The sequence below is a fragment of the Metopolophium dirhodum genome, chromosome 5 (assembly GCF_019925205.1).
Source record: "Metopolophium dirhodum isolate CAU chromosome 5, ASM1992520v1, whole genome shotgun sequence".
In the NCBI taxonomy this organism is placed as follows: domain Eukaryota; kingdom Metazoa; phylum Arthropoda; class Insecta; order Hemiptera; family Aphididae; genus Metopolophium; species Metopolophium dirhodum.
Genome location: NC_083564.1, coordinates 2,484,886 through 2,511,334, shown reverse-complemented (window position 1 = coordinate 2,511,334; position 26,449 = coordinate 2,484,886). Strand labels below are relative to the sequence as shown.

General features: G+C 30.3%; 1 protein-coding gene across 3 annotated transcripts; it reads right to left on the bottom strand.

Annotated features, from left to right (window-relative positions):
* Window positions 1–960: 960 nt before the first annotated feature.
* On the bottom strand, window positions 961–24,704 carry LOC132945063 (mitogen-activated protein kinase kinase kinase 13-A). 3 transcript variants are annotated; one of them, XM_061014684.1, is made up of 13 exons: window positions 23,566–24,704; window positions 4,833–5,029; window positions 4,223–4,406; window positions 3,939–4,130; window positions 3,703–3,861; window positions 3,357–3,624; window positions 3,030–3,256; window positions 2,810–2,957; window positions 2,581–2,724; window positions 2,377–2,523; window positions 2,133–2,311; window positions 1,967–2,075; window positions 961–1,900 (listed from the first exon to the last, which is right to left on the bottom strand). In XM_061014684.1, the coding sequence occupies exons 1-13, from the start codon at window positions 23,664–23,666 to the stop codon at window positions 1,796–1,798; spliced, it is 2,160 nt and encodes a 719-aa protein (XP_060870667.1). In that variant the 5' UTR covers window positions 23,667–24,704; the 3' UTR covers window positions 961–1,795. The 3 variants fall into 3 exon arrangements, with proteins under 3 accessions (XP_060870667.1, XP_060870668.1, XP_060870669.1); XM_061014685.1 differs by lacking the exon at window positions 23,566–24,704 and adding an exon at window positions 6,409–6,970; XM_061014686.1 differs by lacking the exon at window positions 23,566–24,704 and adding an exon at window positions 6,469–6,970.
* Between the last annotated feature and the right edge of the window lie 1,745 nt (window positions 24,705–26,449).

The following is a 26,449-nucleotide window of genomic DNA, read 5'->3' as shown; positions in this document are numbered from 1 at the left end:
GCCTCCCCAAATCTCATAATTAGCGCCTATTGTTCCCTAACCAAACATATAGATATTTTAAAGATATTTTTCATTTTTATCCAAATATGATTTTTCCCGACAATTGTATGTACATTTAAGTTATAAAATGCACAAATATGCTAAAAATCGCTCAAATTTGCACTTTTCCTAAAATATGCAAATTCAAACTTTGTATTTAATTTCGACATTTCATAAGACAAAATCTAAAATAATCTACGATAAGGTCCATAATAAATTGTCTTTTGTTACAAATTTTAAAAAGTTATATTTCAAATATCTAGTATTAAGAGGGCCACACCCGCTTGTGTTGTCTCCGTCATACAAATGTACAACATAGTAAAAACTGTTTAGTGCGGGAAGGCTACAGTCATAACTAAGAAACGAGGTTTTCACCACATAGAAAGGAGAGCTTTGGCTGTGCCACGTTGTTTTTATTTTTTTGATATCATTTATAATATGAAAAAAGTTTTTCAAGTTTGAAAAACACAAACAATAATGGATTTTGAAACAGTAAGAACTTTTTTCATATAAGTGATATCAAAAAAGTAAAAATAACGTTGCACAGTCAAAGTTCTTCTTTTTATGTGGTGAAAACCTCGTTTCTTAGTTATGACTGTAGCCTTCTCGGTTCTTTCCCACGCAAAACAGTTTTTGCTGTCGACATTTGTAAGACGGATTCAACACATGCGGGTGTAGCGTCCTCTTAATGATATTTAATTGTGTATTGATATTAAATTCATACTACAAAAAGTAGTTTTAAATTAGTTTATTTTTTTTAATTATTTAAATAAATACTATTTATAATTCTAAGAAGAATCATAATATATTAGTCTTTAAGAAAAACATGTATTCACTATTTATATATTATCAGGGTACAACAGCAATTATTTATAAGTGTACTTTTCAGATATAGACACTTATATAAAACAAAAGAAATACTTCTTCTATTTAAACAAATTTTGTATTTTTATAAACTATATCTCTTTTCTATACAGCATACAAAATAAAGAGACAAAGCCTAAAAATATAAATTATATAATAATTTCCTAAACAATAATTTGCCTTAATATAAGGCCAGTCTACAGTACACAACATGTATGTTTACAAATTAAATTAAATTACATCACATTATTATAAATGGCAAAAGAGATCAATAATTATTGCTCATAAAATTGTTAAGCTACTACATATAATCAGTACAAATATTAACAATAGTACGTCAATTTATTTGATTGCTTATATAACAAGCTATGCAATATCATAATTTTCCATCCTTTTTTGGTCTAGCAAACATGTCACAAATATGAATTATTAATGTGTGCATGTCAAATTTAGTTAATTTAGACACACTAAAATTATATCACAAGCTGTTATATAAGTGCTCTTTCTTGTTGTTTTACATAATCACAGATATTTTTTGTTACTTTAAGAATATCCAAAATATTGTTAACATAATTAAGAAAAATCAATATATGAATATTTCATTAGAAATACACTACATTTTTTTTTAAAAAAAAGTAACAAAAATAATAATTAATAATAGTAATTATAAAACAGTTGTATGACAAAACAAAAATGTTAGATTAAGATACGCAAGTTAGTTTACAAAAAATAAAAATAAAAATTGTGAAGTTTTGGATGTGATAGCATTGAAATTAAATTTGACATTGTTATGAGAAAAATATAATGTTTGGACTGGTATTATTAAATGATAATTAAATAATTAAATCAAAAATTGTAGACGTAGCACAATTTTATGGTTTTATACACGGTATTAAACTGGAAACTGATTAGATACTTTATAAAAACTCGAATCTAGATCAATGTCTTTCATGTCAGAGTCTGATGTTGAACTTTCCGCCTCTAAGAAATCATGTTTCTGTAAAGAATAAAAAACATAATACTTTAATTAGTTAAACAATTAAAGTATATAATAATCTCTTACTTCTGCTGAAGAACTTAATGAGAAAGAATTTCCATTTGGCTCTTGACAATATTGTGTCATTCTATATCGACGTACTCGTAAACCAGGTCCAATTGGACGCCGACCAGCACTGAAAATAAATAAATTAATACATTTACATAAGTCAAATTAAAAAAGAGTATTTTACCTTTTTCTCCTAAGATTGAAGTTACTAGAAATAGGTTCAGTATCCTGATAATAATCTGATAAATCGGTCATGTTGGAAGGTCTGTTATTGTTAATTATTTCATTTACTTGTCTGCCCAGTCTATCTAAATGTTCATCGTCGCTCAGTCTCACACCACTGCTACAAGAACTATCTTCACCCTTTAAACATGTAATAATATATATAATTAGTAAAATCTTATAAAATAATATATTTTAATATTTACTTGTGATTGAGCAGAATCAGACATGTTACCATTGAGCATGTCTTGTTGAAGTCCTGAATCAATAGTTTCGGTCTGGGTTTCACTGTTGACTTTATTGCTATTTATTTGGTGACTGTTCTTCCAGTTAGTTTCTTTTGATGTATCATACTGTAATTAAATATCTATTTAAGCATATACTAAATTATATTTATTCAATTATTGAACCTTTTTATTTTTTACAATTGAGCATATGATTTGAGCTTTTCTAGGTCTTGTTTTCCGTAGATTTTGTTTTGGTGTAACAGCAATTGATTCTGGTTTGTTTGAATTGCTACTGACTTGAGCATAAAGTGTAGCTTTGGTTAACTTCTGTTCAAAAAATATAAAATAAAATAAAACTTCTTCTAATTCAGAAAACATTAAAATATATCATCAATTGACAATAAATACATACAGAGTCAAATTGTTGACAAAGTCTTTCTGGTGATGATGGTGATGTGGTAGATGAATCAGATTTATTCAGCTTGTTCAATTTATCTTGAGCTTTTAATAAAGGTCTTATAAGTCGTTTTTTGTACACTTTAGACATTTGTTTTTCTCTTCTAACACGATAATTTATATATTATTTATAGTATGTATAAGAAAATTATTGTTTAAAATTTTAAATTACTTACCTAATTAAATCGTTTTCTCGTTGTTCTAATTGTAATAACACAGCACTTAGTTCCATGTAAAGATTATTGGCACGTTCCAATTTTCTCTCATAATGCTCCCTAATGTCTTGTGCGTGTTTTAACTCATTTTTTCTTTTTTTAATAAGATCTTCTTCAAATTTGGGAATATGACTTCCATTAGTCTGCATTTGTAACATGTGTATTTGTATTTCTTTCTTCCATTGTGCCTAAAAAATAATTTTATTTTTATTATTTATAATTTGTAATTAGCACGTAGTTAATTAATTAAATATTGTTTTCATCGGTATTATTAGTTTATATTTATACCTGTGTTTTAAAGTATTCATCTGGTGTACTTGCTAGCACTTGGGAACTGGCAATGTCTAGATGCATCATTATGTGTTTAAAAGATGGCCTATTACGTGGTTTAGCTGCCCAACATTGCTTAATTAACAGTCTAAAACCATCTGGACATGATGAAGGTATTGGTAAATGTAAAGAATTACTCCCTACACCCCATATAATAGCTGAGGAGTCTACGTCTTTGTATGGTGTTTCACAAGTCATAAGTTCCCATAAAACCACACCAAATGACCTGAAATATAATACATGTAACAAAAATTGAATAATTTATTAAAAAATAATCATCTAACTGTATTTTATAATTATTTACCAAATATCCACTTTTTCTGAACAGGGTTCATTTCTAATGATCTCAGGAGCCATCCAGGCTACAGTTCCAGCAAAACTCATTTTAGTGCTTATCTCATTCCACTCTCGGCTTGTTCCAAAATCGCTGATTTTTACCATTTCTTGACGACCAATCAAGACGCTTAAACATGCGATACAATAAACATGTTAAAAAACAATTTTAAGCAAATTAAAATACAGTTTCTACAATCTACATACTTGGGACTTTTAAGATCTCTATGAATTATTTTGTTCACATGTAGATAATACATGCCAGATGCAATTTGTTTGGCCCAGGATACTAATCGCATGGGTGGTATTTCTTCACCATCTCTAAGCAAATTATAAAGTGGTCCATATGGACAATATTCCATCACTATGCAATAACAAGGAGCTTGAGTGCATACACCCCTAAAATACAAATCAACTTATTAATAATTATCTGATACAAATTAAACTGTATAATTTATTACTAGTATCTAATTAATTATAAATATGCTCACCTGAATTGTACTATGTTGGGATGATTCAGTTTTCTCAAGTGTCTGATGTCAGTTTCTTTTTGTTCGCGCACCTTTTTCACTGCTACAATTTCATTTTTTAATTTTCCACTGAATACAGCACCTTGGGCTCCTGAGCCTAACCATTGTAAATCACTAATCGATTCAAATGGAATATCCCAGTTATCTACAAAACACCATAAGGATTAGATTTTTTTATTCCTCTAATTTTAAGAATATTACAAATTATCATACATTTTTTACCTAATAATAATATGAAATTGAGTGAAACAATATACTATTGAAGCTATTATAAAATGCAATTAAACATATAACAAATTAATACAGTTTTAAGAGTTATGTACTTAGAACAGAAATAGCATATTTCATATTCATTTTACTCTGTCACTTTTAATTATAAAGTTTTAATTATCTATTATCAAATGTAGGTAAGAATTTACCAAGGGCCCTGCATGGGACTTTTTTTGGTATTTTAATTTTGAAGCAAGTTATGAGTGTTTTAAAATAATAAATTGTTTGTAAATATTGAAATGCTCAAACAGCATACTCTTAAGGTAGCCAATTTTGATGACTTAAATAATTTTTTAATTACCTTGATAAGACTTAAGATCATGACTGTTTCCTTTTCCCATGATTCCCCCCAACATTGGTTTTAAGCATCCTAACCATCCATCAAACCAGCCACTGGATTTTAAGACATCAGATTCCAATTTATTGTTCCCAACAGCATTATCTTTGACCGGTTCCTTGTCTTTTAGGTTTCCGAGTTCTTCTTGAATGCACAACATACTGTAAAAATATATAGTGTTATAATTCTAATATAAAAATGATGCAGTAAAAAATAAAAAATAAATTTTTTTCTATCAAATAATTAATTAACAATATAGAATGTTTAAAGTATCTTACTATCAGTATAGTAATAATTCTATATATCAATATCAATTATTTGCTATTTGATCAATGTAAACTAAATTTTTAAACATTTTATTTAACCATAAATTTCTATAATGATAATTATTAATTGTTCATAAAATTATTATTTTAAATGTAAATAATAATTAGGATATTAGGTAAGCATAAAGCAATACACATTATTACTTATCAATCAACTAGGTATTATATTATTTGTTATTATTATTATCACCATCACCATCATCATAATCGTCCATCGTTATTATGTAGATATCATGGCTATAAATATTAATAATATCCATAAAGTATTACTCAATGTCCAATAATAATATGGTAGATAACTACACTGTAGTCTAAATAGATAATATAAATTATAATTCATATTCCATAACATTAATCAAAAAATATACCTATATAGTATGCTATGTAGTATGTAGTATCTATTTCGTGATTTTTAATTTTTAAACAAGATATTAATTTAGGCCAACAAGTTAATAAATTTTTCAAATCAATGAAAACACTGAAAATTGGTTCTTGACAATAAAGAAGAGAACAAGACATATACATAATATACATTATTATAATAGGATCATAAAAATAAAAATAGTTATACCTAATATATAATTTAAATGAATGTTCGATGATATCAACATAGTATATTATTACTATTACAAATGATTTGACAGTCAAATTAAACTAATTAAATCTTCGTTATGACTTATGATCACTAGCAATTAGAATTAGAAATCGTTAAATCACACTATTCGTGCACGAGAAATGATCAGCTGTATTTTTAAAGTATAATACTTAATTATATGTAGAAATAATATTACTTTTTTTTTGTCATAAAGTATAGGCAACACACACACACACAACTGCAAATAAAAGGAGGGTAGGCGGCCTCAATTATAGTCCATAGATAAAAGATAAAAGGCAATAGTCGATAAAAACTAAAAAGTCCGTCTACATTCAGCCGTAAATAATACAAATTTGAAAATAATCGTCCCGCCTTTCAAAAGGCTTTTACAATATACAAATCACGAGTGATAACTTTCCGACAGTCGTGTCGATTGACGTAATAACTCTAAAATAACAATTATTTTTATCGTCTGTCGCAACCGTGGTTCACGAGCCTTGGCTATAGGTTACAGATATTATAATATGCAATAAATAGCTACGATCGCGAATAATCTCGTTGCAATCATCATTTTACTGGCAACAGGTTGTACGAATTCCCGGAACTAGTGGCTACTCACTTTTTGTCACTGAGTTTCAAACTCGGCATGGTCTTGACGAACATGTCGCTCAAACTGTACCTCATCGTCGGTTCTGGTCCAAGCGCGTGTCGAATTTTTTTTCCCGCCGAGCGGTCTGTGTGATCACCGATCACCGAACGGAGAAGCAAAGCCAAACGAACGAATGCGGTTCGCCATACAATATTTCCGTACGACCAATAATGTCACCTGCGACGTCCAACTGTGCGAGAACGACGAAAAAAACGTCGAACCGGATGCGCGGGGAATACCTACGGGTCTCCTCTAGAACATTAATAGTTATTTTGCAGTCACTCGATGTCTGAAATGGAATTAACGTCGAGGCTGTAACAGGACATACAAGTGCGAAGAATCGGAAACGTTTTATCTGGATCGGGACACGACGAGAGGTGTCGCGCGTTTGCACCGCGCGGAAAGTGAAAATCCGAAATACAAGAGAAAATAAGCCGCGGGACGACGGCACGCACGTGTTAACTGTGTACGAGAACTCGGGACGGTAATGATAATGTTTGTGAGTTGTGACTGCCGACTGGCAATAATAATAACAATAATCATTAAGAACGATGACGTGACCGTTACCGACGAGAGTGGGGAACAGTGATACTGAAAAGCGCGCGCGGTCGACTATAACAGCCGAACGACCTTAAGAATTTTAGCTGATAAATGATAGTCTAAATATTATAAATGTCGTGGCCCCCCCCTCCGATTATAGTGATTTATTTATTAGGTCGTGAGTTTTTAGACTTCATCTGGGATTCTGTGAAAAGCCAACAAATCTGATATCCGCACAGGCCGCACAGCTTGACTTGGTAGTAAACTATTATAATAAATACCTAAACGATAATATTGTAAAAGAGGTCCAATGGGCAATGACCTCGAGTCCTCGAATATAGTTCGAGGTATTACCTATTTACCTCTTTATCGTTTACACCGTATTAGGTAGGTACACTATTTATGTACATGCCGCATGTCCTATGACCTATGGACTTTAATTGGTTATTACTTAGTACCGACCGCAGGTACCCACGATCAAACACATTTTGTCGGCGGTCGGCTAATCGATAACAATAAATATTAATAGCCAATAAGGTAACGTTCGACTAATATAATACAAAACGCAAAAAGTATCGAAGTTAATAAAATATGTAAGTCCGTGTCATCCGCTTTAAAGAGAGGTATTCAAGTAAGTAGTAACAATAATTATTACTTGAATGTCGTCAAATATTTTTTGGACTTAAGAGACTATTTGTAATACTTTCAATGCAATGTAAAGCATTTTACTGGCAATTTTACACCCGTTATGTTCCCCTTCTATAGCCCGAAGGGTAGATATTATATACTCACCCAACGTTCATCCCTGACAACGAAGATTTGCGACCGGAGCAGTTGGGCGTAAAATTTCAAAATCAGGGTGCCCGTTGAAATTAATTTGGTCTAAAATTTGTTATTGGACTATTAGGTATAATGTATACCTATTACATAAATACTTATGTTGTCTTAATCTATAGATACTATACCTACGTAATTTATTTCATGTATTACCGCCTGTACCCAACTTGGCGGGCGTCTGCCTGTTAAATATTAAGTAAGTACTATGAATACATAAGTACAATAAATCCTATACAACAGTTGAAGTCCGTAGAACCGTATAAATAACCAAACTTTTCTATGATCATTAGGGAGGACACTGAGGCCCGGTTTACCCAGTTCTACCATCGGTAATGCGTTCAACAAAAGTATGAAAATATGGAATACCTATGTCAATATGGCAATACGGTTGTTTACGGTCTGTCTGTAGTCATAAGTCATAACTCACGACCAATGGAATGTGACGACATTCCGGCCTTGATCTAATACCAACCGATTTTGCGTCCCCTTCCGTAAACGTTTTTGTCGTTCAACCAACTCGGCTGAGTTTTTCGCCGACAGGTACCTACCTAGTACCCACCTATATCATAATACATGTCTGCCGTATTGATGCAGGCGACCGTGCTGTAACCTCCGGCGTTTGCTACACATACGTGATAGGTAAAATTGTCAAGTATAGTCCGTATAGATTACTCGCAACCAATCCCTGATTAAGGATCAATTGGGCCCCGGGACACCATACACTTAGTGCCCCCCCCCCCTTTCAAGTTTAACTTCAAAATAATTGTATCATTACATATTAACGACTTTATATTATTGTATAATTTTTTACTATACAAAAAATATACAGAATGTATCCTATGCCATTGAACGCGGGTTTTTTTTTTAACAATTATTGATCGATGATTGAACGCGTGTTTCTTTAATTTTAACCGGCATTTTTTTTATAACATTTTCAAAATTTTTAAACACAATTGTACCAATTATAAAATCGACTTTATCTTTTTAAATGGTAACCACTTAATTTTTAATTTTTTACATTTTTTTATAAGCTTTTTTTCTGAACATTTTGACAGTCAAATAATTAATTTTGGTTCACTAGGTTATTAATTGTGGTCCTCTAAAGTTTAGTATAATAATATGCATTAATACTTTTAACTGAAATAGGTACCTAAATAATTTTTTTTTTTGAAAACTATTAGACGCGTTAAAAAAATATATTTTGGGGATAAAGATGGGCCCCCAAAATCAATGGGCCCTGGGACCATGCCCCCCCCCCTTAATCCGGGCTTGCTCGTAACTGTTATATTTTTCGTCTGTAAGTTTTAAAACGGTCGTAGTTATATCAAACCGTTTTCGTGTCATCGTCCGCCAGTGCGTATTTACTATAAAAAAAACATTGCAGGTACAGTGTGCAGTGCGACGAAATACCATAAAACGAGTATCGTTCGCATAATTTTACGAGCCTTATTATCACTTCTGGTCTGCCAAAATACAAGGTAAAATAACGCACATCAGTTATATAGGTACTCAGGTAGGTATTCAGTGGTATAATCAAAAGAATAATCAACGAAAACAAAACAAATTAAATAAATAAATATAATAATATGAGGTGTTCCAATTAAGTATTTTTTATTTTTCAATATTTGTGTAAATGGTCCCGGGACATTTGAGCATTTGACATTTGACATTTACTACAACACTACGTAATACAACTTTTACCGGTATGTTTTAGAACGTAAATATAACGCTCAAAACACAAATTATTATTATTTTTATTAGAATTGATTATTTCCATTGTTTAAATTTGTAGACACTAAAAAATAATACAAATCCTAAATCTGGACTTCTGGAGATAGATGTGGGAGATTGAAAGTAGTTTATAAAACAGTTCTATCTCAACTCAAAAAATTTTAGCATAGGTGCAAATAGGCCAAATAGGAGGGCTTTAGGGGATAATTCCCCAAACATTTCCTACATTTTGTTTTAAGCTTATTCAATATTAGACCATAAGGGTTTAGCCCCCCCCCCCCCCAAAATCCCAAACGCTATTTGCGCCTACGAATGTTAGGTACATCTTTTGAATTTCCTTCAGTAAAATGCCAACATATTGTCATAAACTGAGCAAAAATAACATGGTATTTTGTGGATAAACTACATATTATCTTGAAATCTATTGATGTATATCTTACAGAGTTACACCTAGTTAATAGTTTTGTATAAATGTGAAATGTATATACTTTGAACAACGTGATTTTTTTTAACTGTGCATGTTGCATTATTAAATACATATTATATTTAGGTAGCTGCAGGTATAAACCTTGTTTTAATTTTTTTTCCCTGCCGCTTTTGAAAATTATTGACCAACTATATTAATTTTCCCATCAGAGAAGTTACTGAAGTTGAAAATAAGACTATACAATACTATTGCTATTATTATAATAATATAGGTACCTAATTGACAACCCATTGTTAATAAATAATTGAACACATAAATTAATAAAATTAAAATAATAGGATTTAATACATAATAATCCAAAAGAACATAATACATAAAAAGTCAGCTTTTAAAAGAAAAAGGTGTATCGTACATAACATAAAAAGTGTGTGCTTTGTAACACACACACACACACACAGTTGTACCGACAGACGAAGGTGGGAGATAGCCAACATAACCCTACACTACCTACTATTTAATGTAATTTTTTAAATAAATAAATTGGCTTTTTTTCCTACATTCGTATTGAGGTAGGTATAATATCCAGTATTTCAGATACTCTGTGACGGAATTTTTTGTACTAAGATTCAGATTAATGTACCACAAATTTAACAACAATATGCTATAATTGTACTTAAAATAGTAAAAATGTAACATAAAAAAATTAATGTAGACCTTTTGCCCTTAACATTTATCTAGAGATACCGGCTTATAGATACATTTTAACTCAATAGTGTCTACTGTCTAGATATAATTAATTATTTTAAATTATTTGTTGGTAAAAAAATGAGTTTAATTAATTTAAATGAGATAGATAACCTTTCAAATTATTTAGATAGTTATATAGTTTTTGTTTTTATTTTATAACAAACTATTATTTGCAATGAACAATATCAGATCAATGAAAATAAATTAAGACCTTCCGATACTCTGACATGAGTTCTGGTTGCGTTATAACCGTAATTGTTGATTATTCTCTTTATTATAAATTATAATATTATCTTTCCATACTTTGACAGATTATACTTCTAACCTTAAATGTTAATTTAGAATAATTAGATAATAATCACGGCAATCAGTTTTCAATTAAAATATGATTGTTATATTATACGATTTTTGCTGGTGTTATTAAATTAAAACTATATAGTATATACCAATGCCTATATCTATAATTTATATAAACATATAATCATTAATCTCTATAATGATTAGGTACGCCTGAATGTGCGTTGTGTACACATGCCAGCCGGCATGATTATTAATTTGGGTGTTATATTATATATTTATCGTAATATCTACTAACACACCTCACGAAATTCATTTTATTATTGTCAGGATTATTAGTTATAAACTTATAACTTCTTACATTAATTTTTATAATCTTATTGGCATCAAACAATCTTTAAGCGGTTTCAAATTTAAAAAAAAATTGTTATGCATATATCCTATAGGTAGTGTTATCAATGTTATTGTAATTTATAATTGCTACTATAATGATAGATTTTTTTAAGCCTAATGTATTGGAAAAAAAGAGACTTTTTTAGATATCGTTTCAATTATAAGTGTATAATGTCTATTATAGCAGGTTTATAAATTTCTGTTCATTAATACGATAAAAAAAACATTTATGCAAACGATTCGTATAGTCATATTTTTATTTTATCATTTTTTATACTTGATAAAACTTTTCGAGTTGTTTATGTACATATTTTCAATTTTCTTATTTTTTTTTTTTTTTATAAATGTCATTAAAATTGTAATTGTTGGGTCAAAAAGCCTGAAAATCGAATACAAAACTACAATAGGCACCAGTTCAAAAATTTAAGGTTAAGATTTGTTTTCACTATTTATCTGGCCACTGGATATTCAGTGGTTGTACCGTACAACTTGTACGATTATAGTTGCTACATAATTTTTTTCCTAACATAACGACCGCGGTGACGTGATTTTACCTAGCCCCTGGCCGGTCAATAATCATTTATACATTTACCTATGTAACTTTTAACTTTAAATGTAACTTAGTTACATATAAGTATATAACTGTAACTCGTAACTATAGTTACATAGTTTTTGAGTAACTTGTAACTTGTAACAGTGTCACCAGTTACAATAAATTGAGCAACTTGCCCAACCTGCTTCAGGGGTTTCAATAGATATTTTTGTATCACACAAATTTAAAATTTTTTTAAATCTACCACGATAAGTCAATAAGTCATTATAGTTATTATAATAATAAAAAAATATGCACAGTTTATTTACTATGAATTAAAGTAATAAATTAATGATATAATAATATTTTAATATTATTATTGTTATAACGTATATTATGTTATTTCAATATGCAGAGTTATAGCTCTGAAAGTTATATTATTTTAAGTTACAAAAGCGCCATATTTCAATAAATAGCCTTATTGTTCTAACCCTATGTACTTGTTTCAGTAAACGAACCACATTTCGTTTTACAGCCAAATTGTACTTAAGAATTTAACATATAGGTACGTCCAATGCAATTAAGATTTCCAGAAAATATTATTTTTGTTAATACAAGGAGGTAAGATAGGTATACTCAAAAAAAAAAAAAATTACGAATTCATAGACACTATAAACGCAAAACTAATAATTTTCAAGTTGTGACCTTATTGTACTGACAATGTGATATATGGATAATGGGTTTACTTTTCTATAAACGCATACTTATTCGTCTTTTATTGTAATTGTATTGATTAGTAGCCACAATGAACTTTCTATCACCCTCGCATTCACCTTGGACACAACCTTATTCTCTACAGTCATTCCCTTCTTCTTTTCTTAATCCACCGCCTACCCTTTTTATTCTTCATCCCGAGGAAACTATTTGTGATTTTGAACCAATTTTTTTTACTGACCATTTATTTCTTCTTAAAAAACCACCAACCTCTTGTCACTTCTCGACTATTCCTCTCTGCTATCAACTTTTCTTAAATTTTCGTTCTTATCTCGTCGTCATAAATATTATTTCCTTTTTTAAATTATCTGGCTTTCTTATTTAATTTCTTTTATAAACCGGAAAATTTAGAATCGTTATTTTTACTATTAATTGTTGTACATAAAATAAATAAATAAATATAACAGTAATAAAAATAAAAAAAGTAGGTCAGCGCATTTCGGTGGTGGATGTTTGTCCATCGTCCCTTCGGGCCTCGGGCAGGATAGTGTAATTTTACTTTATTCGATTTGAATGCAATGATTGCATTCCATAAAAAACAATTCTGAGCGGACGAGGGAATCTTTTTTATTTAATTTTATTCGTTTCTATGGTGATAAACAAAGCGTTTTAAGAACAGCTTAAGAACGATTTATATAAATAGATAATTTATATAATTATAATTATAATTTATAATTAGAAAATATCATAAAAATGAAAAAAAAATATAAAATAAAAGAAAAGGCTCATAAGTAGCTCAAATTTTTTGAAAATTTTACCATGTCTAGGTAAGGCTAATATAAGTAAACAGTACAAAGAAATAAATATTTCGGAAAAATTTATAAATCATAGCCAAAATTATTTGCAAATTAAATGTTATAAATAATAACATTTTATTGTGTTATCATGATTGCGGATTGATATTTTAATACAAATTCTTCCTATTTCCTAAAAGTTTTATCAATATATATTATGTTTAGAAGTTAGAATATAGATGGGTTTTAATTTATTATTAAATACAGTAACTTTCGGCTTTCAATAACTATTATTCCTAAATTGGCAACTGCCAGTGTATGGTTTTATTTTCACCTTCAATAAGGATTAATAAAAAATATTTTTAAAATCCAAAAAAGTGTTTAATTATTAAAAATAATAAAATGGGTTTTTTTCGTGTGGTAGATGGGTTTTTTAAGATGGGTTCAACCCAGTGGGTTTTATTGGGCTGGGCTTTTTTTTAGCCAACCCTGGGCTTAACAGATACAGGTAAAGAAGATATTTACAAAAAAGAAGATTTAAGAACTTTAAGAGTAGGAAACTGCAATGCAGAAAGATAATTCTAGAAAGAGTCAGGTGGCGTAAAATAATGACGGAAAAAACTCTTATAGAATATGGAGAGTGTAGTATAATAATTATAATGCCAATGAAGAAGAACACCTCATTATAATGAATAAATCCAGTATGGAAACTATAAATGTATCTATAGAGGCATATCACATATATCGCATATAGTATTAATAAATAATAATTTTCAGTGTACAAAAAGTCGTTCCTGAAGTATTTACCCATACATTTTCAATATATTAAGTTAGGCGTACATAGAAATGGAACAAATTAAGTAAAGTTAATTTATTCTAAAAAAAAAAATGAAATGTGAGGTTCGTTAAGGGCAATGTTTCCAATATAGCTATTTTAATTTTTCATTTTGTCGTATAATATGCTTATTGCTGGTTAAACATTGGCGGTAAATAGTTAATTCTTTTAAAAAAAAAAGGTCAAACGGCATTTAAAAAGAATTTTTTTTACTAACATATTTAGGTATAATTGTTAATCTATCTATCTATTTGTGTCAGCCGTTCGGTTAGATTAGAATATATTGCGATATGAAGTGGTTGATTTTAATTTTGCATTAGTATGTAATGAGTATAATAATAATATGTTAGTTAGGTTTTGAAGTTTTCTGACTAGTGACTACCTATATATATATACCACCTATATTATAATGTACACTGTACAAATGGTAATATTTTCCACATAACTACAGAAGACTTGTTTCATTTTATTATAGGTTATCTACATTAGACAAAAATAAGAAAATAAATTATTGTTTAAGACAATGTATACAAAGGCTGTATTTTTTTACAGCCACACAACTTTAAACAACGAATCATTTTTATCCTTCTTTTACTCATTATTTATAATAAACCGTGCGAATGTTTTTTATTTTAAATGGTATCTATGGATATCTCATATCTGCTATTGCTTATTATAGTTACAAATAACGTGATGATACGCCGATACGCGACAAGACACCTCTATATTATAACTATAAGTAATCAGAATATCTTCAAATAGTCTGAAATCGAAATTTTCTTGGATAAAATACGTCATAGGTATTTCATAGGATTTTGGAACTTGGTACACTCGAAACTCGAGAGCCTAGACCTAACTGATTGTACATTTGTACCTAATACTATACCTATATTGTCTAAACATACCATAATTCTGAATAATAAACGACTGAATACTACAAAATAGTGGGGACCGGGGAGTTATTAAAGTATTGTTAATTATTCACGCATAACAAAATATTCAGGAAATATTTTCTATACAAATGTGAAACTATAATACTTGGAAGACTTCATTGAGAAGTGCAGATGTCAGTGTTATAAGGTTTACAAAAATGAATAAAACGCCTTGAAGTTTTTTAAATGAACGCGCTAAACCGTCTTGCAGCATTAACGGTGTGCAATGATGTGCGCACTTGAGTAGTTAAGTACCTATATATACACACACAGACACAATACAGTCAATACACAGCAGTGAAGTACACACACATAACACACGCAATATTGCGGGTAAAGGTAACTCGCCTTTTGGTAAAATACTCGCTATTGGACGATTCGCTAACCGTACAGGTGCTGCTGTTGACGTCCTGCGAAACATCCTGCTGATGCTGCTGCTGTTGCTTGGACCGCCTGCGAAGGAACAATTTTTTGACGAGCATTGTGATGGCGAGTGGAGCGTCCTCTCGAATATCCCGACGAAACAATCGCGCTATATATTATTATGTACCGCACGGCGTGTGTACATCGGACGGACGTGACAGACGCGAACTACAATGCTGGCAGGTATAGGTATTCGAGCTCCTCTGCGGCGGGTAAACGCTCAAACGCCACAACATAACTGCCATAATATAATATTATAAACGACAGACAATTATCGGCGTAAAAAACTCGCGGCGACGTCACATTGTACACATTACGCGCGCTTGTTAATAGACATGCGTGTATATATATATACACATATATACATATACATATATATATATATATATATGTAATGTCACGTATACACAAAAAATTCACAATGTACATAAACAATATGTATATACATATATGAATGTGTGTATATATGGTATATACCTATAATACATTATATACACAGAACGAGAGAATTCCCAAAGGCAAACAAATGACGACAATGGAACACGTGATCAGTGCAGACGCGTGTGTATGTAATGCAATTAGCGGCGATTTACCTATATATACTCGAAATACATATAGGTACAACCGTCCTTTGCATAAATACAAATTATATTTAGTTATCACTTATTATACCTGTCCTAAATAAACGTATATAATTGCAGTATATATACTATTATATACACATATTTATAAACCATATCGTATATTTATACGTAGATACTTATATATATATAGGTACCGATATATATATTCAGACATGAAGTTTATTTATATATTATACGGTGATTGGAGGTGACATGTGCGGACTGCGGGACACTTTCCACTATACTTGGGTATATTATTTTAGTTTCACGCGCATGGTTCGACAAGAGTCTACAATATAATATGTGTCGTAATTATATTATATCACTATAATACCACACATGTCCTGTATATACATTATACATATCAGTGGTTTTCAAACTTTTATTGAACACGAAACACGGTGCTCTTCAAAAAAATGTTCACAACACAACACACTGACCTTTTTTTTTGCACTAAATAATTTGATGAACAAAATTGTTATGGATCATAATTATATACATTTCATTAGAAATGTGTGGTTGATGCGGGCTAACAAATTGTTATCAATTATATTTTTATAATTTTATTCTTGGACGAATAGTTGACATTTTTCAGAGGACGCGCGGCACACCAGTGTGAAAACCACTGTTATATATATATTATGTATATGTAAACACATGAACACGTATTATTGCTGTTGCAGTTTTGTGCTATTCGTAGTTATTACTTATTAGGTATTTTATTCATCTTGATTCTTAATCTACCTCAATCTTAACCTACCTAATCCCCATTACTATATTAAAGGAGGACCACTGGCTTTACTCGCGCTGTAGAATAAAAACAAAGACAAACTACTATATTGTTCTAAATAACTACCTATATATATATATATGTGTGTGCAATAATATTACTATTATTATACACACATAGCTGTGCCACGTGGCAATTAAACAAATATTAGTATTGGTTGGGGTACAAAAATGGAATTTTTTTTTTAAAATCATTATTCTATTTATTGTCGAAGAAAGTATTTGAAATTATTGGTAAAATATCGAAATTATATACAATATGTAGAACCAATACTTAAAACACTTATTAAAATAATAATTAGGTAGAGGCTACTTAATAAAAAATAAAATGTGCTCTGGTGTGGCGCGGTGGTTGGCTTCAGTCACAAACGTATTCTGAAGACAAACATCAGCCGGTGTCACTAGTTCCCGGATGGGTGACCACCCCGGTTTCAGTGACAAATCCTTGCCACATATATATACGTGTTCTAACCAACCGTACCCTACCCCAAGTTAAATACCTACAAAAATAACCTTCAGGTTAATGACTATAGATAAAGCTGTAAGCTTATACATTTTTAAATTAAATTTTTTTTTCATTAAAATTTTTAATGACTGAAATTTTTCAATTTTTTTTCTATTTGACTTAGGTACACCATACACCACAAGAAGTAGGCATAGGCCGTTGTCACGATTCCAACTTCGTCATAATATGTAATAAATAATAATAGTACTAAACATTTTTAATTTTACGTGTTTAGTAATATTAATAAAAAATGTGTTAATAACGATAGTGATAAATGGTAATTTATATATTTTTTTAAATTTATAACCTACATTTTTAAGTAATAAAAAATATTAAACAGTTAGTATATTTTTATTTTATAAGTAAGACGGTAAGTGTTTTTTGACTAAATGTATAGTAAACAAATGGCCTATAATTTAAAAAAATTAAGTTACAAAATCCATAAAAAATTTTTTTTAATGTTCAGTTATTGAAAACAGCTCTAACCATAGATTTTGAAGCTTTAACTCAATAAAAATAAAAATAATAAATAATATGTTTTGAGTGGGTACCTACCTATATATTAGGTATCACTTTTATTTCTATACGTAATACGTATACTTATTAGTTATTATTAAACTGTAATACATATTTGTTATGCATTTTAATAATAAGGTAATTACTGATTACAAATATACAATTGTCAACTGATATTATAAGTATAACTTTAGTACACTATAGTACTGTACATGTATTAACAGGCATAAAAAAGCTATTAAAATACTTTTGTTATTTATTTATATTTTAAAGAAATACCTACTTACACATAATAAGTAATAACTTATAATATACAATTATGTTATTGGTATAATTAATTAGTTTATTCAACTACCCAATGAATAAATAACAATGGAACATATTTTATGCCTTTATGAATTTTATTATTTACTAGGTATTGATAAAAATACAAAATAGTAACATTTTAATCGTTTTATATGATAATGTATATCAGTATATAAACGTTGTACAATATAGGTATACATAAAATATGAAATTATAAAAGTTGTTTGTCGGAACTATTTAAGTCATACAATTTTTTTTAAAGTTATAATTTTTAATAATAAAACTTAAGTTTTATATCTAAACTAAATATAAAATAATAGATCACCACAAAACAATATAAACGTTATACTTTTCCTAAGATATTAGTTTTATTTTATTATAATTTAAATGTAAACGCTTTTTTATTATTATTATCATTAAATACTATTTTGTTGTATAGGAAAGACTTAGGTAACTAGAATTCATTATAAGTTTGGTATGTTGATGCCGTGAGTAATTAACATTTTAGACTTTTGCCGGAACCTTCATACAAATTACAATTTTAAAATTCGTACTTCATACGTAACGCGTACATAGAATACTGAAGCATTTTAAAAGTTTTCTTACATTCAGGGAGGGCTGCGTCACTGATAGCTATTATAATATAGTACACATTATTATAGTATACATTTGGAATTATTTTTATACATTTATAAAGCGAGAAACTATTGCCTCATATTGGTTAATACTTAATTGGTTATAAGTGCCAAGTGCGTATACAAGTTGTAATGGTATATACACTATAATATATAAAATATATTATGTAATATGTATAATAATATTATAATATATTATACAAATTACGAATTATACGGGACGTATTACGTATGTAAATACTACAGTATAAAACTGATGATTTATGGCTTATAATTAGCAAAATACAAGACTACGAAATTAAAAATATGTTTAAGAACGTAACAAGTTTAATATTCAAAAATACAACGTTGCTGATTTTTGAGAATTATAACTTTCACAATACGGTGAAATGTTTAAAAGTAAAATGCATGCAAAATTGTTCATATACCTATAATAAGATGTAGCGGACAACTAATATTATAATATAGGTAACCATAACATACGTACTATACTCATACTGATTTATACGCATAGTTTACGTATACAAATAAATAAATAGTATGTATTATTTTAAAACTTTACAGTATTTTTCTATTATATTGTACTGATATGTTTATTGTAATTATTGTAAACGAGAAAATCGTGATAAATAGATGAAAATAAATAATAAATAAACTTATTGCGTTATTTATATCAGAAGCGATATGATTGAATCAATAAAGGTAAGAGTTATGACACAGATTATAATATATTATTATATTATGTAATACAAAGGTATTGTCTGCTATAAAAATATTAATTAATTAAAGTTCAAAGTTACATATTATTCACATAACCTATACGAGTATGATGTACCTACATTATATCTAAGCTTTAAAATTTGATCAATCGAATAGTAACAATTATATCAATACCTATATTAGATTTATTATTTAGATAGGTAGATATATCATTTTGTCACACTCAGTTTAATTTGAACTAAAAAATCGGCAAAAACTCATAAGAAACGTGGACCTATTGTATATATAATACGATTAATTATTATACTGCACGGTTGTGTACTTATATGTAAATATAAGTTGCATACACCTAATTGTGTTATTGTTAAGTAACAATTGTTTTTAATTTAATTATTATTATTATTGAGACATGTTTATTAAAGTCCCTAGATTATTGAATTTATTCCAGATATTTATGAGTTACAACGTTGTATTAAAATGTAAAATTAAAAAAAGTGGGCAAGTGGGTGTAAATGAGCGAAAACGGTCAGTCAGCCTATGATATATACCAAGTATATTTGATGATATTATTGTGAATAAAGTAATTTATATATAACCTATTTACGGGGAACCTTGTTTTAAGTTTTCAATCCTTAGCTATAAAAGTTGAACATTTTATACATTTTTAACTAGAAAATAATTATTAAATTTTGTCGAAATATGAACTTTAAAAGCTTATAAAAAAAATTTGTGCTTATGTATTTTTAATATTTTTCAATTGCTATTGTAACAATATATCAGAAGCCATGTATTAAATTTTCACGCTTTTTTACCCAACAAATAAAATTTTATTAATATTAATAGAAAAAAAACAAAATAAAATTTAAAACTGACTATGTCCCGTAAACAGCTCAAAAAGAGTCAAATTATTTTCAAAATTGTATCGTGTATAGAAAATGCTAATATAAACATTCAGTGAAATTTTCAAGTATCTACAGTCATTCGTTTTTTTATAACAACAAAATAAAAAATCGTTACATGAGAAATTATGAATGTTGTAAAAATATGAATTTCAAACGCTAATAAAAATTTAATTTGACTTTTTTGTAGAAATTTTTTTTTTGATAAAGGTAGACAAACTTATGGGGAATCTCGTATTACATTTTCAAATCTTAGATTTAAAAAAAAAATTTAGGAATTTTTAACTCAAAATAATTTGCAAATTTTCGTCATTTTTATGTATATTATCAATATTTGAACGCTTATAAAAAAAAAGTTGTAACTATGGATTTTTAATTTTTTTCATCTGTCTTTAAAACAATATATACTAGGAGCCTTCTATTAAATTTTCAAGCTTTTTTATCCAACAAATAAAATATTATTGATATTTATAGAAATAAAAACTAAAAAAAAATGAAAACTAAAAATGTCCGTAAACAGCTCAAAATAAGTCAAAATATTTGTATATAAATATACTATAAATTAAACTATTTTAGTAGTTTATATTTCAAAAATATACAAAAATGATCTTCCGTTAAATGCAATTGTTACATTAGAGACTGAATTATGTATACGGCAAAATCAATGGATAAAATAGCACAGTGAATAAACCTCCAACTGCTATAGAGACTTTACCATTATAACCTAGTGTTATTAATTTATCACGTCTAGATAATGTTATTACTTTTAATTATAAAATTGATAATTGTAGTGTATTTCATATTTACATATTAATTTGTCAAATATTGATTTTGCGTAAAAATTCCTGCTTTTTCTTAATTTTTCTTTTGTTTTTCACGGCACTTTTGAAAACTACTGGGAAATTTTTACTTTTGACCCCCCCCCCCCCCCCAAAGTACCAACTAGATTCACTTTCCTATCAGAAATGATACTGTCGAAGAAAATCTAAGCATTTTTACTGTTCTAAAAGGTGATGACAGACACAAAAAAAAAATTAAGAAAAATTAAAAAACACACAATATCATTGTAAAATCAATATATTCATCGCTCAGAATCTAAAAGGTCTCGTGTACATTTTATACGCAAAAATACAAAATACTTCAATAAAAATTATAAAAATAAATATTTCTTATATTAATAGGCATTTAATAATAATGTTTGAATTATTACCACATTATTATTTTTATATGAATAATAATATTATATTTTTAGGATAAACCAGATACCTATAAGACAATTTTTAACATAATACCTATACAATATTAATTTTGTTTCTAATGTATAATTCATAAAATAATCCTTGTTATTATTTATATTTATTTACATTTAACGTGCCCGTTAATCTCCAGATTTTTTCCAACTACCATATTATACTGTTTCCTTATATACCTACTATGAAAAATGTGTGGGAATCAAAAAAATACTACTTTAAAGAATAACTATAGGCTAGATAAAATGTTCAATAAATCTAATTAGGGGTTTAGCAAGTGGACGTTTCAATCAAATTTGATATAAAGGCCTATAGGTAATATATAGTCACTATGAGCCATGTCCCTTCATCATATCTTATATCTTGTGTCAAAATACAAAAATGTATCATGATTTTTGCAAGACCAAAAAATTGATTAAATTTTATCAATAGAAAAGGTCCAAGGCGTTGGGGGGGGGTGAACACCTACTTTCTCCGTTTCCCAGCCATAGGGTACCTATAGTATTGGAAATGTTTTAAACGTTTATACTTTGAAGTACTAACTCATTAAACTAAAAAACACACTATTACGAAACTAATACATACATTCATCTTCACTCAGAGTTTAGAAAACGAATATTAAGTCTAAACAATACCAAAAAAAAGGAAAGGGCAAGTAGAAGTGGTCTCCCCTCCTCTCTCATCGTATATCTGTAAAAACGATACTGCAGTTCATACAAAAGAATATGAATGTATAAGATATTACTAAGTTAAAATTAATGGAATTAAATAAAAAAAACAAATAAGTAGGTGTAGTTGTCGGATTCAAATATTAGTGTTTTACAAATTCACATAAAAAAAAAAACAAGGTCTAAATTAAAGATGTTCCGGGTAGATAATTTGTTACAAACCGGGTACCGAGTACTGGCCAAGTAACTTTTTTTTAATACTAACCGGGTATCGGAGTAAAAATGAAGGTATTGCGCTGGGTACCGAGTAAGGGTAGGATAAAAATGTAGGTATACGCCGGTACCGAGTAAGAGCTGGGTAAAAAATTAGTATTTCTACGGGTACCGGGTAAGGGCCGAGTCTTAAATATGATATCGAGTACGGCCATCGAGTAATTTCCGGGTACCCGGAACATCTCTAGTCTAAATTATACAGTAAACTCATTATTACTTTTTTTTATCGCTTAATCCTACAGACAGTTTATATGTAAACCTAATAATATAGTATCAGTCTTATTTCTGAAACCAACTATTGTAAGCGCCAAGCGGTATTTGAATTAGATGTACAGCCACAATTCCATAGGCAGACCCAACAGTTGGTCTTAGTTCCGAAGCTTATATTATAATTATATAAAACCAACGAATTTATGTAGGTATGGGTGGCTTATGGTATGGCGGTTTATAGTTACTTTTATATGCATACTGTATACAAATTAAAATGTTATGTTTAACTTATAACTTAATAGAAATTGACAGACAAATGTTTTTAACAAATTAACAATATCGTAATATACGATTATACTTTAGCAGGACAATGATTTCGTTGTTATTTGAAATAAAATTCGCGGGCGCGTGTATTAGCTTATAAACAGATCCATAGTTATTATAATAATATGACCATATACGGTCAGGTAGGTCATAAACTCACAACCTATGACATATAGGTGTTATATATATACGAAAGTGAAAACCTACCTTTGAGTGAGTTTTTCGCCGGCTTTTGATATCCCGCCAAATCGGTCCATTTCTATGTAGGCGGTTAAATTCGGGGCACTTCCGGCCCGCACGCTGTCCATCGCTGCCCTGCTACGTATAATACTATTATATGGTACTACGCTGCACAACGGATTTCCAAAGTAAAACGCTTGCAGTCGAAGAGCGCTCCAAGCACGTAACACTCGCGGAGTTAAACATATATATTATTATTTAGAAAACGGGACGGCGACGATCTTCTATTAACGTTGGAACACGCGGTGGCGGACGACTATACGCGACAAAACGAGAACTATATAATATAATAACTATACGGACAAACGTACAAACGGACGACGCACAAACGTATATATTATGCGCACCTTCTTCTGCAGTCTCGGTAGCTGCAGGTGTACGCGAATTTCTACCTGTCGTGTATACACCAATGATAATATTGTTATAGTAGTACGCGAACACGTTCACATAATATAATAATATAAATGTATAGACATACGAAGGCACACAAACACACTGGGCCACCTTCACGAGCGCAGAAACCGGTATTGCCGACGTGCGTAGCCAACCCGCGCGCACAAAGACCTTGATGACTAATCTTTGCTCTCCGCACGGTCACTGTATTATAGGTACACCGCAGGAATACAACACCTCCCCGCCCGTGCACTATCCTCTCCGGTCTGTACAGCGACGTCGTCCTTTTACCACTCGAAGCAGGTACCTCTAACATAAAAGATCTTCTCGGTATCGGGTTCCTCACCTTTCCACCACCGCCGTCGCATAACCACCTCCACCGACACCACTACAACAAGTCACAACCTGCACGGCCGAGTAATCGTGGTATTCGGTACCTATATTATTATAATAAATGTTCCCGTGCAGTTGCTAGCTATTGTGTACGCGCTACGGTCTACGGCGTGCACTGCTCTGCGCGTACCTCGTCTCGGTCGATACGATTGTAATAATATTATTATTTATTACTGCTGGGCAGATGCCATGAAACGGTACCGCCGACGCCAACGAGTGACTTGACACGAAAACGATTATCTTGCACCGCGATGCACTTTCCGTATCGTATGCGCGCGTACATGCGTCCAACGCGGAGCGCCGACTGTCGTAGCAGTAGTTGACCGTGATAATATTCGGAGTGCGCGCGGCGGCGGCGGCAGGGACGAGACGCGAAGGTTCTCAGGTTCGCCACCGTGTCTACACGGGGGTGAGGGTCCGCGTCGTTCCGGCCGGCCGGTCGATCGCGTGGCGCCACGCCGCGCCGCCCCGTCGCGCGACACCCTCACGCCGACTGCGGTGACGTCACGTCTGGGCGGGCGACCCGCGCCCGGGGGGTGTTGAAGGGATGCATGGGAGGTTGTGGCGGGGTAAGTGCGGTTGGGCATCATGGAACGGTGGGCGAGGGGTAAAAGTTTTTAGGGGTCGCGCCACGCAATTACGTGATCGGCTCTGCGGTCCAACGGTTTCCCCTTCTGCTATATATTGCTATAACGCTGCAGCAGGTGAGACGAAACGAAACCCCGACAAACATTTCGCGCCCTCCGCCACGTACATCGATATACGATATACCTATATATACCACCTATGCATCATTACAGTACCTATATACGGTTTAATGTGTGATAAAACCATTACGTCCATTTTTGTGTCGTTAAGTTTTTATAACACACGCGTTACTATAATAACATGTCGTATACATACAGCCAACCTATAATAACGCAACATAATATTGCGAACCCTATGAAATACTGAACTTGATTGATTATAATAATTTATAGACATCATACGTCTAACCTAACCTATATCGAGCTACATAAATGCTATTAGCTGTATAGAGATGAACTTATGTTTCAGTTAATATTATATTGAACATTTTTAAATAAATACTTAATAATTTACTGAATAGTGAATAGTGAATGGATACCACAGTCGATCAGACTGTACGATAGGTTTATGAGTTATGGCGAGTATGCATCTAAACTTGAACGATAAAAAAGTATTAAACATGTATAGTACCTAACAATTAATCTGAAATCAATCATAATTTAAGTCCTAAATAAATAAAACTAGGCACAAATTTTGCGATGGCATGTATTTAAAATATACTTTTATTGATACCTACCTATATATAATATTCTTGACGTATAACAAATATTGTTTCGCTAGTTATAATAAAGAATTTAAGGCTCGTAACAATAATGACTTTTTAAAGTTAATCAGCTTTTCTAACCACTGCACTATAGGTCTATAATAATAATAGTTGTTCTACCTATAGGTCTATATACCATCTGCAGAGGTGTATAAAAACGGTGTTGTGGGCTGTAGAGGGTCAGATCACGCATGACAAAAAAAAAATAAAATATGTTAATAAATAAACATGTTTTGTCGGTGGTTTAAAATATAATACTTATAATGATTGTTATTCCATACACAAAAAATATAGTTTTTTCATTATAACACACGTATGATACGTATCACATGTTATGATACATAACGGAAATATGCGAATTCGATATAGCATACAACTACCTTAGATAATTGTAACTTAAGCTGCATCCAAACTATATGATAACAATAACAGCCATAATTGCAATAGTGCTATAGTTAATATTGTGATAAGTTTATATACGTGAGGACAATCGAAAAATATGATAGGTGAATAGTTGCTGTCTCAGTTTCATTAGTGCATACTAAATACGGTCATAATATGGACCTATAATCTATATACTATATAGATTTACTTACGCTTATAATTATTTATTATTATATATTATTATAGTGTATAGATATTTATTATATTAACTCAAAAATCCATAGACGAGTAGGTAATTTATATACGTATAACTGTAGTCTCTGTATAACT

Bases quoted from the DNA above. Each gene is read 5' to 3' on its own strand.
- LOC132945063 (XM_061014684.1), bottom strand. From the start codon at position 23,666: ATGGACAGCGTGCGGGCCGGAAGTGCCCCGAATTTAACCGCCTACATA. The intron at 3,625-3,702 runs GTAAATAATTAT...ATTATATTTCAG, and splicing joins TCAGAAAAAGTGGATATTTG to GTCATTTGGTGTGGTTTTAT. The intron at 2,958-3,029 runs GTAAGTAATTTA...TTATCGTGTTAG, and splicing joins CGAGAAAACGATTTAATTAG to AAGAGAAAAACAAATGTCTA.